Consider the following 17107-nt stretch of genomic DNA (forward strand, 5'->3'; position numbering starts at 1 on the left):
TCGAGATTGTTGGAACTAGGCTGGAAAACATGGCACAAGGCATGCCGGGTTATGGATAACCCAACCCCATGCTCCCCGCAGGTGCCACTCGTGATGCTGCATGGAGTGGATGAGCAACTAAGGGGAACGATATGCAAACATTGGGAGCTGGAAGGCATAGTAATTGTGGGAGATGTATGGCGGGATGGGAAGATACTGGATTTCCAAACGGTAGTCGATGAAACCAGGGTAAACCCGGGGCAATATATCACTTTCACCAGAGTGGTGAAACGGGTGAAAGAGACGTGGTCCGAAATATAACTAGTAGAACAACCAGACACGGCCATAGAAATGATATATGATATTTCAGAAGGAGGGCATGAGGGTATCCCGGAGCTGGTGATGTCCAGGGTGGGTAAGGAGGTGTCCCAGCTGAGACAGGAATGGGAGGAGGACACGGGAATAACCATGCAGGACTGGCAGTGGGAAAGAGCACAGAGGTACCATAAAAAGTTGTCTGCAAATGCAAGGCTACAACAGATCCAGCTGTATGCAACACATAGGGCGTGCATGACCCCGCAAAAGATCGCCAGATTCAAGAGCACAGAGATACAAACATGTCCCAAATGTAGGGAGGTGAATGCGGGGATGGCACATATGTTCTGGGCATACCCAGAGTTTGGGAAATTCTGGGGCGAAATTAATCAACGCTTAACAGAGAAAGGAATTAAGTTAGAGGTGGAATCCGTGTGGGCATGTATAGCAGGAGGATTCACCAGACCACGCAACCTGAAACATGTGTGCAAACTCAAGGACCGAGCCTATATTCTAGCCAAACGTAGAATTGCTATGAGCTGGAAAACATGCCACAGACCCAAGATAGAGGTGTGGTGGCATGACCTCCTGAAATGGGCTGAAGCTGAATCAGTAGTATGGAATGAGGCAGCCAGAAGAGGGGAGGAAGACTAAGTGGGACCACCGATAGCTTAGAGACAACTGGTGGCCACACTGTCGCGGTCCACCCAAGCCAGTCCAAGTGAACACGACACATCCGAGAACAGTGAAGGGGAAGAGCCCCCAGAAAAAAGCATCGAATAGGCATAGGAGTAAGCTCGAGTTAAGGGGGGAAAGAGGGGTATGGCAGTAAAAAAAGACACGTAAATGTATGCATAGAAGCTAAGAACTGAAACTGTCGGATGTGTGTGGTTTTTCTTTTGTTTTTTTGTTTTTTTTACTTCTCTCATTTTCATTTGTCTTGATATTTGATTGTTGTAAAAATCAATAAAAATTGTTTAAAAACAAATTCAAATAAAAATTCTCAACTAAAAAAAACTATGTCTGTCTTACTTTGATACCATGCCTTCCTTACAAAGGTTATTCAGGGACTGTGAATGTTGTTCATGTGATGTTATATTGCCATATATTTTCTTTATGTGTTTGTTGCTTAGTGTGAGGGCCGGTGATCCTGTGTTAGAGTGTGTTCCCTTAGCTTTGTTTAGGCAGGGAAATCCTCAACAGAGTAAGGATAGCGAGGCATTTTTTAACATAATGTCTTTAATAAAATGACAAATGTTGGTAAATCAACAAACATTTGCCCACCCTGCATTATTGACCCCTCACATTGGGTACAGTCTATTTGAAAGTCTACACTCTGAGGCGAAGTTCAAGGGGTCCAAGGATCTTCTCCCTACCCACCCTAAGGGCATATTTGGGGTGACAATACTCGGGAACACGGCCTCTCTGCAATCAGGACCCTGCTCAGTGGAGGTGAAAGACCATGGCATGCAAAAGACAATCCTCCTGGCGTGGAAGAGCAGAACAAAGGACTCACCTTGCCCACGAGACCTTGATACCCCAGCAATCACAAAAGCAAGGAAACAAATCCTAGCTCTCCCTGCATTTCCAAACCACCACAATGCCCTTTTGTGCACCTTCAACCGGTTCAAGCTGCTGCAAGAGAACCAGTGGAGTCAGTTTCAACCTCAACGCTTGACCGCCTCTGCAGGTCTCTCAATCACAGAGCTCTGCCACCTATGTACGTGGAACCCAGCAAGTCTTCTAGCATCTCCACCTTGTCACAGCCAGCCTGGTTACTAACTTCTTTGTCGTCCAACCAGCCTTGCTGCAGTGCGCAAACGCCTTGAGAGGCTAGTCGAGCCAATCACTTCCAAAGGACAGTCTCCACTTCTCCACGCCCGAGGCCGCCAAGGTGTCTATGGGAGCTGACCTGACATCGCCTGCCATCCGCAGCATCTCCGACCCTTTAGCTGTCGCCACTGCTGTCATGAGATACAAGGTGCCATATTTCCATATTAGGGCCCTATATGGCTGCATTAAGAGCGAAACCCAATAGTTTATTCAAAGTATGTGCTAAATGCTGAAAGTAATGTGGTACTAGTGAGCTCCATTACGCATTAGTGAGCTACAAGGAATATGCAGGCCTAGTAGGGGTGGAAGGTTACATTATGCCTTGTGCATAGGCAGGCAGGGCGGAGGCCCCAGTTCAGTAGCTAATAGAGATTGGTATTGGAGTGTTTGGAGCATTATAGCACCTATATAGCGCTTAGATAGCCAATCTTTGAAGCACTATGGACACTAAGCTATGAGTGCAGCCCTGGTAGAGCTTGCTCACTAGAGGTTAATTGATTTCAGCTTCTCTTAGAATATTCTGCCTTTGCAACTGTAGCTCTGCATGGCTTCGTAAACAAATCCTCTTTCCCTGAGAAGGCCTGGAACGGCCTTGCACACATACAGATAAGAAATTCCTGTGCTTTCGCAGATGGGCTCCAAGTAGGGAGGGGTAGGAGCAGGGAGCATCTCAGAGAGAGTTGGGTTTTTCCATTGGCAAACATATTTTGCACGATGAAGGTTCTGGAACTGTGTGTCATGTTGATTGATGGCACGAGAGCACAAAAGCTGCACGCACCCAGAACTGGGCGGGAGATCGATCCGCAGACTTGGTTCAAGCAAGAGCGAGTGCCAGGAACCTTACTCTCTGTGCGGCAACCTGCAGCGCTGTCATCTGAGCGGGGCTGGCAACAGTTAGCTTAAGATGACCATGGGCTCCAGTGCTGATTAATGATACCATCTCGAGGGGCGTATAGACTGTTTCTCAAGGTTTTGTGTTGCTCCAAGTTTTGTGATTACTCGACCTATTATTATTGTTTTCCCAAGTTATGCTATATTATGCTATATGTTTAATAAATGCTAAACTTATACTGAAGGTGTCATTTCTCTAGAGCATGAGTTCAGTGCTCAGCACGAGCGAACATCTAATTTGGGCTGAATAGGGTGATTTATGGTCCCTGGGAAGAAAGGCCCCTTTTCAAGACAACTGCCAAACAGTATTGCATCATTGGAACCCGTTGCTGCCGCTCCTCTACTCCGGCTCAGCACCGAAAGAACCCAAACACCAGGTTGGACACTGAAAATATTGGCTCATTATGGCTGAGCCTCAAAGGCATGAGACACACGTATTTAAAGAAGCCCACTAACCCCCCCCCCACTAACACCCCCGGTCTGCCTTAAAGGACCGTAATGACTTTAGCCCCACTTCTCCACCCTTTGAGAGACATTCATTAACCGATATGTTGCTGCTGAGATATTTACCCGAATACCCAAGTATACTATACAAACACAGAGTGTCCATTTATTTTAAAATTGGCTTACTGTTTTCCACCTTATGGGGAGGCAGTACTAGTGCCTTCATTAGTTGTGTGCATTTCTGTTAGTTTAATTAAAGATCCTATTTTTTTGGAACCTTGATTGAACATCCTTTTGTTTTGGTTTCGCTGTACTATTGTTTGCGTTGTATCTGCACCAACTCACATCCCTCCTGAAGAGTATAATCTGTCCTCAGCCAACTTTAACAAAAGAGTCCATGAAGGTATACCTCTCGGGCTGTCCCTATTTCACCTTTAGGATTGGGATCCCTGCTGGTTTAGTAATAGTGTGGGGCTGAAAAGGAGCTTTAGCTACTACTCATTCCTGTACTGCTACAGAGAAGTAGTCATTTCATCACTGAGACTGCATACAAGTTGATATTTCTAGATACTACTCGCTCTATTCTTTCTGGAAAAAAACAGAAGCCTAAAAGTCAGATTCAAAGAAAACCTTGCCACTTAGGACTGATCAGCATGGACACCATTTGTCTGGATTGGATATTCATTTCACATGCAATATTATGTGAAGTGGGCTGCACCACTGCTATGCATGCCTTTTAGTATACAAGATGAGGACTGCCTTAAGAGGATTTCCTTAAAGCTGCACAGGACACTGCTAGTTTGTTCTTTAGTCTGAAGGCTGCTCTAGACCTCACAACTCACTATATAGATTTGCAAACTCCATCCATAATAGCAAGTCATTGATGGGGGGGAGAGAGATCTGGGACATCCTCTAAAACAACCAATGAATGTTTGCCACCTTCCGTGTTAAGCGGCTTCATCTGCGGTACACAAACTCCTATTCACATATCTGCATCAGTATTATTGCACCCTCTCGATGCTGGCTAGATTTAATTCAGACTATGAAGTGAGCTTCTCTAGATGCCATTACACCAAAACCAACATTCCTATATATGACATGGGGCTGCCCGATGCTAAAACCTCTCGGTAGAGTTTTGGGGAAGAATTTCTGCTTTTACAGGACTCTATTGCACGGGCACCTGCATCATGCACACTAGAATGGCCTGCAGATGGTAAGACAGATCTCAAACTGGTGGGAGGGCCTGCTGGATTGATAAACTGATGATTGCAAGATGCTGAAGCAAGGGCCCTACTCAAATCATCCCACAGTGGCTAGCTACAGAGGCATACCTTGTGCAATGAACATAAGGAACTCCTCCATGACGTAGCAAACTCAATTTTGCAACCTGGAGATTATTGGGCTTGCATTTGGCAATATCTGACAGATCTCCCCAGCTACACTAAACCTCTAATAGCACCTCTCCGCACTACATTAATTCTTCTGTCCTCTACTATATATTGACAATATTTTATAATAGTACCAAATATGGTATAACTAACTGAGGAAAATGAATGCAGCATATACCAAAAAATAGTACAGACAGAAAAAAAAGAAAATATGCGGTGAACATGGGTGTAAAAATATATACGCTTAATTTTCAAGTTGCTTCAATGAAGCATAGTAAAAAATGAGAAAATTTATTTTGTCAACTATGGATCACACAAACTACAGGCATTTTGTTTGCCGAGGGTGGCACTCTGATTCTGAAAACAACAGTGAGAAATTATATCAAGCAGGGTCAGAAAATTAGGTGAGATGGGAGCTTTTTGGCTCCTGCTTGTATCTTAGAAAAGCCTGGTTAGCTTGGCACCAACAGTTACCAGAAGGTACTTTTGCATTTGGGACAATCTATAAACATTAAGAGACATCCGTAGAACATTTAAAGTATAAGGAGTCATGCATAATGGAAAAAAGAATCATTTTGCATCTTATGTGAAAGTTAGATTTGCTGAATGCTGCGTTCTAGCTGCTTGTCCCGGTTTGGTAGCACCTGGTCACTGGTTAATGCTGGATACCAAGGAGCTGCTTTTAGCTCCTGCTAATTCAATCTCAATTTAGTTCCCTTCCAAGCAAAACTAAATGGGAACTTCAATTCATACCAACAAACAGAAAGACAAATGCACCACATAATAAACATCGAGAAGACCCCTTGTGTCGTGTAGGAAGGGCACAAATCCCCAAGCGGCAAAGAAGAAAGTTAAAGGACTACATGGTTTTATACATATCTCCTTAGTTTAGCATTAAACAAAAAAGACAATTAAGAATATTTCTACAGAAAGGCGGATTACAAGCAGGGTAGTTTTCAGAGACCTGATTGTGTTTGTTTTTCAGTCACAACTCACCAGGAACATGGGGAGGTACAACTTTAAAATGACCAGACTTTCCAGAGTTAGAATTGGGAGTCCGGCGTGTGCTAGTGCAGGATGGACTCATGCCCACACAATCCGGATAGTACGCAGAGAGCAAGGGTGCAGCAGGACTTTCCTTCAGCAATGGAGGCAGGATCAGCATACTGTACCAAAAATTGTTTGCAACTTCCGAAACTCTCTAATAGAAGGAAAAACATAAGATAACATCAGAAAAATAACATCTTTGAAATATGATTTTCCTATGTACTACACTTTTAATGAGACAATATGGTCCTTAATAGATTTACTAAGCACACACTTCACAATCTAGCAATATGCAACTCTGAAACACACATTAACGGCTAGAACATGAAATGGCTCAGTAAGTGTGCACATTTGGTTCTTTTGAGGCCGAAGAAACTTGAAAACAAAGGTCCTGGTATAAGACACCAATGCACGTATGCAGCTACAGACCAATAATAACCATTCAATTATTTCGGACTAAAGTCCTTGTACCACAAACAACAGTGGCAGCTTATGGTACCAATGAGTAGGGCTAGGCATTTTGAGTGCAGACATCTTGCAGAGTTCAGTTTGTCTGAATGAATCGTGGCAACTAGGTCCTCTACGTGCAAACAGAAATAACAAGCAAACATCTGCTCTCTAAGATGGGATCAAAGTAAATGAAAGTGTAATAACTGCAAGTATGTAGAGATTTGTAGTGAGGCTGGAGTCAGGGTTTTGGTGGGTGGTGGTATGATATTAGGTATTGACAAGGTCTGTGACCTGACCTACTAACGTAAGGTGAACAGTGTCTTCTGGTACATACCTCAAACATCCATTGATGGGAGTAGTATCAACATAGGATGAAATCCTTCAGACTTCTAATGTGAAAATACAAAGAAGCTGATTCGTAAGAGTGGAGTTGCCCAATGACAAAATGCTTCCTCTCTTCGTGATATTGGTTACTTCCTTAATGACCACCCCAAGTAGCGCATATCATTTAAATCTTCTTGTGATGATGAGTGCGGTCTTCTCATCCCTGTGCCAAAATTGGGTCTGCGTTAAGTGCCAGATGATTTCATCTTGTCATGATCATTCTGGAGCATGGTCTATGTGACAGTTCGCAAAAAGTGAGTATTTTGGGATCATGTATTCAGATCATTCAGCCATATAAATCTTTGTCACTCTTGACCAAGCTTTTGGTCCCAAGTAAGAGACCTCAGGATTGTTCGATTAGGCGGATTTTGTGGTGTTCATTAGTTTGCCGCTCAAAGAGTTTGGTGACGTTACTTTGACATCTTATTGAGTGATGTCTTACTATTTGAAGGCTTTCTTAAGTTCCACAATCACTTCATATGTTAAGGAGCCTGGAGCTAAGGCTTAGACAATCAAAACAGACCTGCATCATGCATGAAAACATTGGAACATATGCATTGAGGCATATTACTGGCAAGTTACTTAGGGATGATGTGTGAAATCAGCCCTTAGCCAAAAGGGCAGAGTTGAAAAAGCCCTACAATTGGGGGCGCTAGCGAGCAACCAACAAAGCTGGCTGCCTAAATGATGAGCTCCGCTCCAGTACGAAATATCCTTTTGGAAACACCCCAATTTCAGCAGGATATCCCATATCAAGTTGGCTAACTGCTCCAGGAGACCATTAACAACAATATCAGTGTTTGAGAAGTGGTGAGCAATGAACATGGTGCTAAAGAAAACAGTCTAGGAGGAGTACAGGCAGCCGCTGCACTCTCTGCCCACCCGCACACACGCACGCACGCAAAGCCTAATTTACTGATTGGGCGATCACACGCTTAAGGCGAGTGCCTTGGGCGAGTTAAATTTAGACGCCTTAGGAAGTTTCATCCTCTGCTGCTCGTCCGAGGCCCAAACCTGAAACAGCTTGAATAGCCGCACACCCCTGCAGCTTCTTGTGGGAAGCGGCTGATACCCTGGGTGCCAATCGGAACATAGGATCTGTGCACATAGGACCCATCAGGCGGGCGAAGCAACTGCCTTTGTTTCAAGGATAGGCTTGGTCAGACAAACAGTGGGGCTGCAACTGTGGGCTGGTTGGATACCCCCACAGTTTGGAGGACGCTCTGTAAATAGTCAACAATTCCCTGTCTCCTGGAGACACATCTGGAACAGTGATTGCAGAGTGGAGGTACAAGCACCATTATAGTGGAACCAATACGGGGTTTACTCAGAGTAGTCTACTAAATTAGTGACAGTGCTGAACTCAAATTACTGTGAACATTAAACATGTGAGAGTAGCTCACCTCCTATTTAACATCAGTGTATCCACTGCCCAGAAAACGGCATCCAACCCGGATAGGAGGGCATACTCATCCTCACAGAAATTAAGATGGCTGGGAAAACGGGAGCATAGAAACAAATCAGGTTAGACTATTTCACTAAAAAATAGAATGACCCTTCTGCAAATACACATGTCAACGCTTCAACTTGCAATGCTCTCGTCCAGACTGATCTCACCATTGGATAACATCATTTAAGTGATGCTTCGATTGCAGCAGTGTCAGTGGTTATGATTCAGAAGATTGACACGTTGCACTTCAATATTGAACATCAAGCTTACGCAGCTCTGCACAAGAATGGGCGAGGCTGAGCGGAGTTTCAGAAGATGAAAACACTGTACAAAAACCAGAAAGTGAACTAGCGACACTTAAGAAAGAACCCTATGCTGTTAAAATGAAAAACGAGAATTTTGAAAACAGATCCAGCTGGAAACATATCTGTAACATAGGCATAATGGAGACTACCCAAACAGGCCCACTCGAGCTGTTTGTAGAAAATATGCTACCGACACTCCTTGATCAACCGGTCTTCTCTAGGCATTTCCAAATCAAACAGGTGCACAAATCACTTCGGCCGCCGTGCCCTGCTACTGGATTACCTCCTCATCCCTTATTTGCAGAGCTCTTCAACTACAAGGATAATAGAGACTTCATCCTTAAGACAGCGAGAGCCAAAGGTGACCTGCAGTACCAGTGCTCAAAAATTCTGATATTCCCAGATTACAGTCAGCCTATCTAAAATACAAGGAGAGTATTTGATGCCGTTTGTAACGTAAGGCTAAAGAAGCAAGATGCTGACGCAGTGGGGGAATATATGTTGGCAAATACTTTTATTATGAGTGAAATAACGGAAAAACCCTATCTCTCCGTAAAACTGAGAGGGGTTTCCCTACCTCAAATCAAACACCAAGGACTTGGTCAGAATGCCAGTCGAAATCAAGCTAGTCCGCCGTCCTGTGTCAAAACCCCTATTTCCAACTCTCACACTTGTAACTAATGATAAAGGGGCAAAGGGACTTCCTGGTCCAGAGGAATGACCAATGGTACGTAGGAACCCTGCTGTGAGAATGGATCCCTTCTCCAGGTTTTAGTTCTCCTCCAAAAGGCCAATATAAATGTCCAGGTTCCATCAAAGTAAAAATTCAAGGTTCCAACACAAACATCTCTAGGCAACACCAGGGTGAATGACTCCCTTTCCCTGGTCACAGTATTTGCAATGCAAAGAGCTTTCTGCTCTGCTGGTTCTCCACACTGTTTACAGTTCTAAGAGGGCACTTCCCCTTTTGTGGCTTCTCATGGCTCTCACAAACAGCACAATGCAGAATTACTCTTGTCCCCTGGTTACAATGTTCAAAGTGAAAAGAGGACAGTTCTCCGTTCTTGGCTTCTCAGGTTTCTCACAAACAGTCAAAGGCAGAATGACTCTCTTCCCATGGTTACAATGCTCACAATAAAAAGTTCACCAGCTTCTTATCATCCCCAGCCTGCCTGGAGTATTCTTCTGCCAGGCTTTGGTCATTCTTTCTTCCTCCAACTTGGTCAAGAGTAATATTTTCTCTTCCCCTAATTTGCTCTTCCTGGTACAGCCAACCTGGTCCGCCCTTCCCCCAGGTACTGTGCCTTGGAAGACTGACCAATTATGGACTCTTCATATGGGTGCAGATACCATTTCTGTTTTTCTCCTGTGGGGTTTTCTTCTCCCAAGCCTTAGTTTACTCTCCTGCCAAAGAGTAGGTTTGGCGGCTTCCTTTATTTATTTGTTTTTAAACATTTTTTATTATTTTTTTTAAACAACACACCAAACAATACAATAACTAAGACTTCCATGTTCAGGTCTAACAAGGTAACATTACAGATTATGTTCTTCAGTCCCGCTCCCTCCCGCCCCCCAACTTGAACCATAATGTCTGTATCATCCACCTGAACCTCCTCGGGCAGGTCTATTGTTCTCCTCTCATCCGTATCATCATCTCTGTGAACGGGCTTGAGAGGGCCCACCATGGTGGCCACCAATTGTCTCCATTCGATTAGGGGTCCTACCTCCTCCTCACCACCCCTGCTGACAGCTTCGAACCAAACAGCCGTTTCAGCCTTGGCCCACTTCAAGAGGTAAGCCCACAACAACTCCATCGTGGGCCTTTGAGCTGCCTTCCAGCACATTGCGATCCTCCTTTTGGCCAGGACGTATGCCAGGTCCTTCAACTTGCTAATGTGCCTCAGATGGCGTGGTCTAGGGAAACCTCCTAGCATGCATGCCCAGGGCGACTCCACCTCCAGCATAATGCCTTTTTCCGCCAGGCGTATCTTTAGTTCTGACCAAAATCTGCCCACCTCCGGACACGCCCACAACATATTTAACATCCCGGCTTCCTCCTCCCCGCACCTGGGGCATCTCTGAATCGTCTGGCCCCCAAATTTAGCAATCTTACTGGGGGTCAGATATGACCCATGTGTGACATATAATTGGATCTGTTGGAGCCTCGCGTTTCGGGACACTTTCTTATATCATCTCTGGGCTCTATCCCATTACCCATCCGACATAGGCTCTCCCACCTCTTCCTCCCAGAGCTGTCTCAAAAGGGACAATTCCTTCCCCACGTTGGACCCCAGCAGCTCGTATATGCGGGATATCTCGTGCCCACCTTTCGAAATGACATATATCATCTCCATGGTGGCATCCGGTTGTTCCGTGAGCACCACCGCCGGCCATTTTTCCCGCACCCGCTTAACAATCCTGGAGTGGGTTATAAGTTGCCCTTTGTGCACCCCGGTGTCTTCCACCAATTTCTGGAATTCTAACGCCTCTCCTTCTTGCCATATGTCTCCCAGAGTGGCCAGGCCTATCGGTTCCCAGTATCTACAGACCCCTTGTATCAAGTGGGGATCCTCTCTACATAGCGCCGCCAACGGCACCTGCATAGAAAATGGAGCCGGGTATCCCACCATCTGGCATGCTCTATGCCAAACCTCCCAGCCAAGCACCAACAGCTGTGCCATCTCTAGTCCCTTAGGCTTAGACAGCCACACCACCTCTCTAAGGAAGTACGGAGCCAGCTCCATGCACAACAGCCTGGTTTCTGCTGTTTCTTCCTCAGACAGCCATCTGGCCACATATTGCAATTGTCCCGCTAGATAGTATAACTCAAAATTCGGCAGGTTTATTCCCCCTCCCTATCACATGAATTCTGTAATTTCCAAAGAGCCACCCTGTTCCTGGAGTTATGCCTTATGAAGCCCCTGCACAAGCTGTGGAGACCAGCGAAGAAGCGCCTAGGGATCACATGTGGGATGTTTGTGAAGAAATCTAACAGTCTGGGCAGGACTACCATCCTGATTAGAGCCGCTCGCCCCATCCTGGCCAGGGGCAGTCTGGACCAGAATCCCATGCTATTCGTGATAACTTCCACGGCCTTCACCGTGTTTTGTTTCTGTTCTTCTACTGTCGTATGGTATAGATCAATTCCGAGATACCCGAACGACCTGGTTCGCCAGGGTATTGGCAATACCGGCAAACCCCCTGGTGGGACATGTCTGTATCTCCCCAAGGGGGACATGCTAGATGTTTTGGGGTTACCCCTATGCCGGAAAGGGCAGCATGACTCTCCATCACCTCCAGGATGAATTGTGTATTCTCTTCTGGGAAGCGCAGGTACAAAAGTATGTCGTCAGCATATAATGAAATGAGATGCGGACCGCCCGTGGTGCGTATCCCAATTTCCCCGTATTGTTGTCTAAGACAGACAGCCAATGGTTCCAACGCTAATATGTACAACATGGGCGTCCAGGGGCAGTCCTGTCTGGTGCCCCTGCTAAGTTGCCATTTGCCTGAGATCATGGCACCCGTTGTACCCCTAGCCATTGGGGAGCTGTATACCATTTTAACCCACCTAAAATACCTGGGACCCATTCTATATGACTAAAGTCGCCAACAGCCAGGGCCACCTTACTGAGTCAAAAGCCTTAACCGCGTCAAGCGAGACGATTGCCAGCTCACCCGGGTCCTCCTCTGTCTGATCAATAATGTGATGTAGTCTCCTGTGGTTATCAGTTATGTTCCTACCAGGGACGTAGCCTGCCTGGTCAGGATATATCAGTTTGCCAACGAAATGCTTAAGCCTTTTCGCCAGCACTGCCGTAAGGATTTTGCTATCCTGGATGAGCATCGATAGGGGTCTATATGACCCACAGTCTGTGCTCGGCTTGCCTGGCTTTAAAAGCGGAATGATCACCGCCTCTCGTAGTGGCAACCTGCCCTGCAGGCCTATGTCTCCTAGCGTGTCCTGGATTTCTTGGTCACTAGCTCCGCCTGGGTCCTCATAGAGCCCTTTGTAGTATCCCAGGAACTCTTCATTTACTCCCTCCTGGGTGTCCAGGATTCAACCTCCCTCCCCTCTAATTTCCCTGATCGCAGGCCTTGGTTCCTCGCTCTTATATAGCCAGGCCAGCAAACTTCCAGGTTTGTCTACCCACGCATGCTGTCTCTCCACATATTTCTTATAGCTTAATTTACATAGCCTGTCCCAATGTTCACAACTAGCTTGTTGAAGCTGTCTCATCCTTACCCAGTCCTCCCTAGAGGTGCCTCCCCTACACATAATGTCTTCCAGTTCTTCCTCCGTTCCCCGCAGCTCTCGTTCTATGCCCCCCTGGAGCCGCACCCCACACTATCACTTTAAATGCCTCCCACACCATCCCTATAGATTGAACACTGCCAGTATTAATCTCAAAGTACTCTGATCTCCTCCCTTAAATCCTTCGCCAGGACGCGGGAACGACATTTTCAGTTGGGATTGATCCCAGTTATTACATCTTCAGTAATGGTTACAAGAAACAATGCTGGATATGCCCCGATTTGAGAAAGGCACCTTCCCGAAACACGTGTCATCTATAGGGCAATTTAATTAAACCTTCCTATCACATAACCCTACCTGGATTCAGCCTTATTTTCTACTGGCGCAGTAATATGGTGCAGTCACAGCAGCTTGTTTTTTGAGTTTAACAAACGGAGTCGATGAACTCAAAGTCTCCGTTCTATGACACACCAATGCGACAGCACACATTTTTGCAATTAACTAGGTTGCAGAGGCATAAAGTGATATCAACCCCAAAGTTACTTCACATTAGTAGGGTCCGAAAGTAGGCTGCCGTTTCTTGGTTGGGGGCATATAATTTTACGATGCTCACTTCCTGGTTTTCTAGCATCCCCCTCACAACTATCAGCCTGCCCTCTGGGTCCTCTGTGAACTGAAGAAATTGGAATGGTACGTGAGGTGCTATCCAGGTGATAACTCCTCTTGCGTAGGCCGAGTATGTGGTGCCCGCAACGCTCCCCCTCCACTTCCTCTTGACCACCTCCAGCTTCTCCCTGGTGAGGTGGGTCTCCTGCAAGAGTGCTATGTCAATCCTCATCCTTTTCAGGTACATCATAACTTTATTGCGCTTCAAGTAACTATTGAGGCCCCTGACGTTCCAGGAGACCACTCTAAGGCACCCCGACGCCATAGATACGATATCCTGCCCTCCCTCTCCGTCCTCCCTCCCGCCTGATAAGATTCCCATATTGGCTCGTCACCCACCCGCCCCTAACAAACTCCCCCCCTTCCTTCCCCCAACAACAAACCCCCACACACCGCCCTCTCCCTCCCCCCACCCCCGCAACCCCAACAAATGCCCAGCTCCATCCCTGGATCTCAGGCGACCCCACTTCTGGTTCTGCCTCGGTGTGCCGAGGACAGAAACCCAGTAGGGTGTCACCGGACTACCGGTAACCTAAGCTACTCTAAATGGGGGGTATGAGGACGAGCTCTGCGAGGCTCCCTAACTTGGTTAAACGTCTCAGTGCTCACATATCATATCCCATTCCAACCTGATCATGCCAGCGCATAAGCTACATCTATTGCAAAAGTCAAGTCCCATAATCTTAGGCTGCGGCACCCTTTAGTGCCCCCTTCATAGATTACTTATCTCTTCCTTCTCTTTCCCCCATCTGGATGCCCGTCTCCTGGGGGCAGCTCTGCATGTCGAGCCACCCCATAGCTTCTTCCGGGGTTTCGAAAAACAGGGTTCTGTTTTTATGGAACACCTTCAGCTTCGCCGGGTAGAGCAGCATATATTTGTAGCCTGCTTCACGCAATCTTTTTACAGTCCCAAAGTTCGGGCGGCTATGTTGTACCAACAGGGTATAATCCGGGTATGCGGTTATATTTACTGTTCCCCTTTGTATTGTTCCGCCCTTACAGAAGTGTACAAGGATTCTTTCCCGATCCCGATAGTTTAGGATCTTGGCGATCACCGGCCTAGGGGGAGTGCCTGGCAGCGGCCTCCTCATTAGAGCCCTGTGCGCCCTTTCCACCGCGAACCCCTGGGACAAAACTCCTCCGGTTATCTCCTGTAGCAGCATAGATTCAATGAACTCCGTAGGTTTGGGTCCCTCGGCCCCCTCCGGCAAGCTAACAATGTGGATGTTATTCCTTTGGGCACGTCCCTCCGCCTCCTCCGCTCTGCATTCTAGCTTACCCATGCGTTGCACTAGGGCGTGCAGGTCTTCATGTGTTGCACAGTCCGCTGTGTTCGGGCCCACCTCTTTTTCCAGGTTCTCTGTGCGTTCCGCCAGCGACCTGACATCTTGTCGGAGAAGGTTCACTTCCTCCTGCACTGCCCCGACTTTCAGCTCCAGTGCTGCTTTCAATTCAGTCACAGCCAGACCCAGTTTGGTCTCCCAGGCTACTTTCAGATCTGCGATCGCCGCAAGGACCTCCTGATTGGTGCCCATGGTGACTGCACTCCCAGCGGGGGTTTTATCTTTGCTCTTGGCTCCTTCCATGCCCGGCGGTGTTTTGGCGTACTCTTCCAGCATGGGCTGCTTGCTCTTCGTTCTTAGTGGTTTGCTGGACATGGAGTCGTGCCAAAGAATTGTGGGCAAGCCTCCCCTCTCTCCAGCCCCCACGGGATGAACCTGCTGTTGGCGCCTCGGCTTGGGCGGGCCGCGCAAGGGATATCCAGGAGCCAATTATTTGCTATCGGAGTGGATTGTGCCATCCCAAGTAGTGATGTAGCTGCACTCCAATCTTGCTAGTACGTGCCCGTACTGTGGGCCAGCTGGACTAGGCTCTGTGTGTCACCCCGGCTGCGTGCTCAAGCCGGTCCGCTAGCTCATCACGTGTCCCTCATGTGCCCCTCTCCCTGCACACACTCCCCCGATTGGTGCGCACTGGGTGTCCGCTGCTGTTAAAAGTACTTGACTTCGGGAATCAATCCATGCCTATAGTCCTTGCAGCATCCTCCTTTATTCTGGGCCTGCCGGCCTCTGAGCTCATCCGCTGGCCATTATACCTCCACCCCACCATAGAGTGGTGGAGTGTGCGCTTTGTTGTGGTGCCGCCAGACTAGCTCAAATGAGGGAACGCTAGCGGTTCACAGAGTTAACTGGCCACCTCACCGGTCTGCTAGAGCCGACTTAAAGGCTTGCCGGTCCACTCTTCCTTTTTCCTTTATGTGAGCACATGCCGGCTTGCTTTTGTGTCTGTCTGGCTCTCCCCAGCTGCCTTTTGCCTCCGCAGCCCGCGCCCGTCCCCACGAGGTCGGGTCACTCCACCCGCCTTCTCACACTGTGGGGTGCCGGGGCCACTGTGCTGTTCTGGCCGCGGGGTCCGGCTACCCGATCCATGCCCTGCATGCGGGCCCAGCTCCGATCTGCTGTCTGTCACGGCGTGAAGAGCAACCCGAGCGCTTCTCATGCAGCCTCCAGGCTTCCGACGAGCACCCGCGTCCCAGGAGGATAGCTCAGTGGCAACATGCTTGCCTTGGAAGCAAGACGACACGAAGCAACACAGGTTCAATCCCTGGGTCCACGCTTAGAAACCTCTGGGTATTTAAGCGTGTTATAAATATGCAACTAAGACAAAAAAAATATTATAATAATTCTGTAACAGCGCCTCGATGCCCCCGGGCTTTGTAAGCACTTTAAAAATGCAAAATAAAAATAAATAAATATGGGACCGGGAAGCTTGTGGACAGACGCTGCGATGCCAGCGCCGCAGTCCTCGGCTCCCAGCGGTCCGCGCAGGACCCGAGTCTGCTGCTCGCCTCCACCAGCCCCAGGATGTATGGGGCGCTTCTCGGAGCGGGCCGCAAGGTCCCGCTTAACTGCCACAGCCTGGGCACGGTCCCAGCGCCGGCCGCCCCTTCTCCTCGCGCGGACTCCGTCCTCTTGTTCTTCTGCTTTGGGGGCCAACCGGAGCAAATGTACACCTCGGAGACACACCGGAGGGTGTATATATTCCGAACTCGGGCCGTTCACGCTGCAGATCTGCATGTTCTTTCTTCTTTGTCCTGGGTGACTGCCATTTTGTGTCTGCAGGTCTCCGTCCCTGGAAACTTCGCTCGTCCTCATCTGGTGTTCCCTTGGTTGTGTGGGCTCCAGATTATCAGCAACTCCGCTATATGTGTTCATAGGCTAATGCCTACGTTCCCATCATCAAAGGGCTAGTGCATCTGCACTTTTTCTCTGGATAAATTCAGGATCCTCGGGAGCTCCTCCAAGAGCACGTCTGCTCACATGGCCTTCTAGCCACGCCCCCATTTGGTTGCTTCCTTCTTTAGTATCTCCTTTCAATAAAACAAGAAGGGCAGTAACTCCCTTGTCCTGGGTTCAATCAACTTGGCACACTGTCTCAAGTTTCCCAGTCTCTCCAGTCCATTTGATCTCCCAGGCTCACCAAGTACTGGGACTGTGTAGATTATGGTGGAAGCAGTTTCAAGTGCATGAATTTCTTAGGTTATCGTTGTCCTCAAGGAATGCACCTGGTTTCACTCAACTTGCCAGGTTCCTTAAAGTTCTGTTCTCCGATTACATGTTTAAGGTTGGGAATGAACAACCAAAATCACAAAAAAATAAAAATGATTCCCCGCTTATTAAATATGTGTCCCTGACCCAAC

The 17107-nt window shown here is 47.6% G+C and overlaps 1 protein-coding gene across 2 annotated transcripts in view; it reads right to left on the reverse strand.

Annotated features, from left to right (window-relative positions):
* KDM1B (lysine demethylase 1B) overlaps window positions 1-17107 on the reverse strand; it is a 1796634-nt gene that overhangs the window by 1334623 nt on the left and 444904 nt on the right. For both annotated transcript variants that reach the window (XM_069613586.1, XM_069613587.1), the window contains exon 8: window positions 5847-6051. In XM_069613586.1, the coding sequence (XP_069469687.1) occupies window positions 5847-6051 (205 nt within the window). The remainder of the gene's footprint in view (window positions 1-5846; window positions 6052-17107) is intronic.

The sequence above is a fragment of the Ambystoma mexicanum genome, chromosome 5p (genome assembly GCF_040938575.1).
Source record: "Ambystoma mexicanum isolate Mex_15411 chromosome 5p, UKY_AmexF1_1, whole genome shotgun sequence".
Classification (NCBI taxonomy): domain Eukaryota; kingdom Metazoa; phylum Chordata; class Amphibia; order Caudata; family Ambystomatidae; genus Ambystoma; species Ambystoma mexicanum.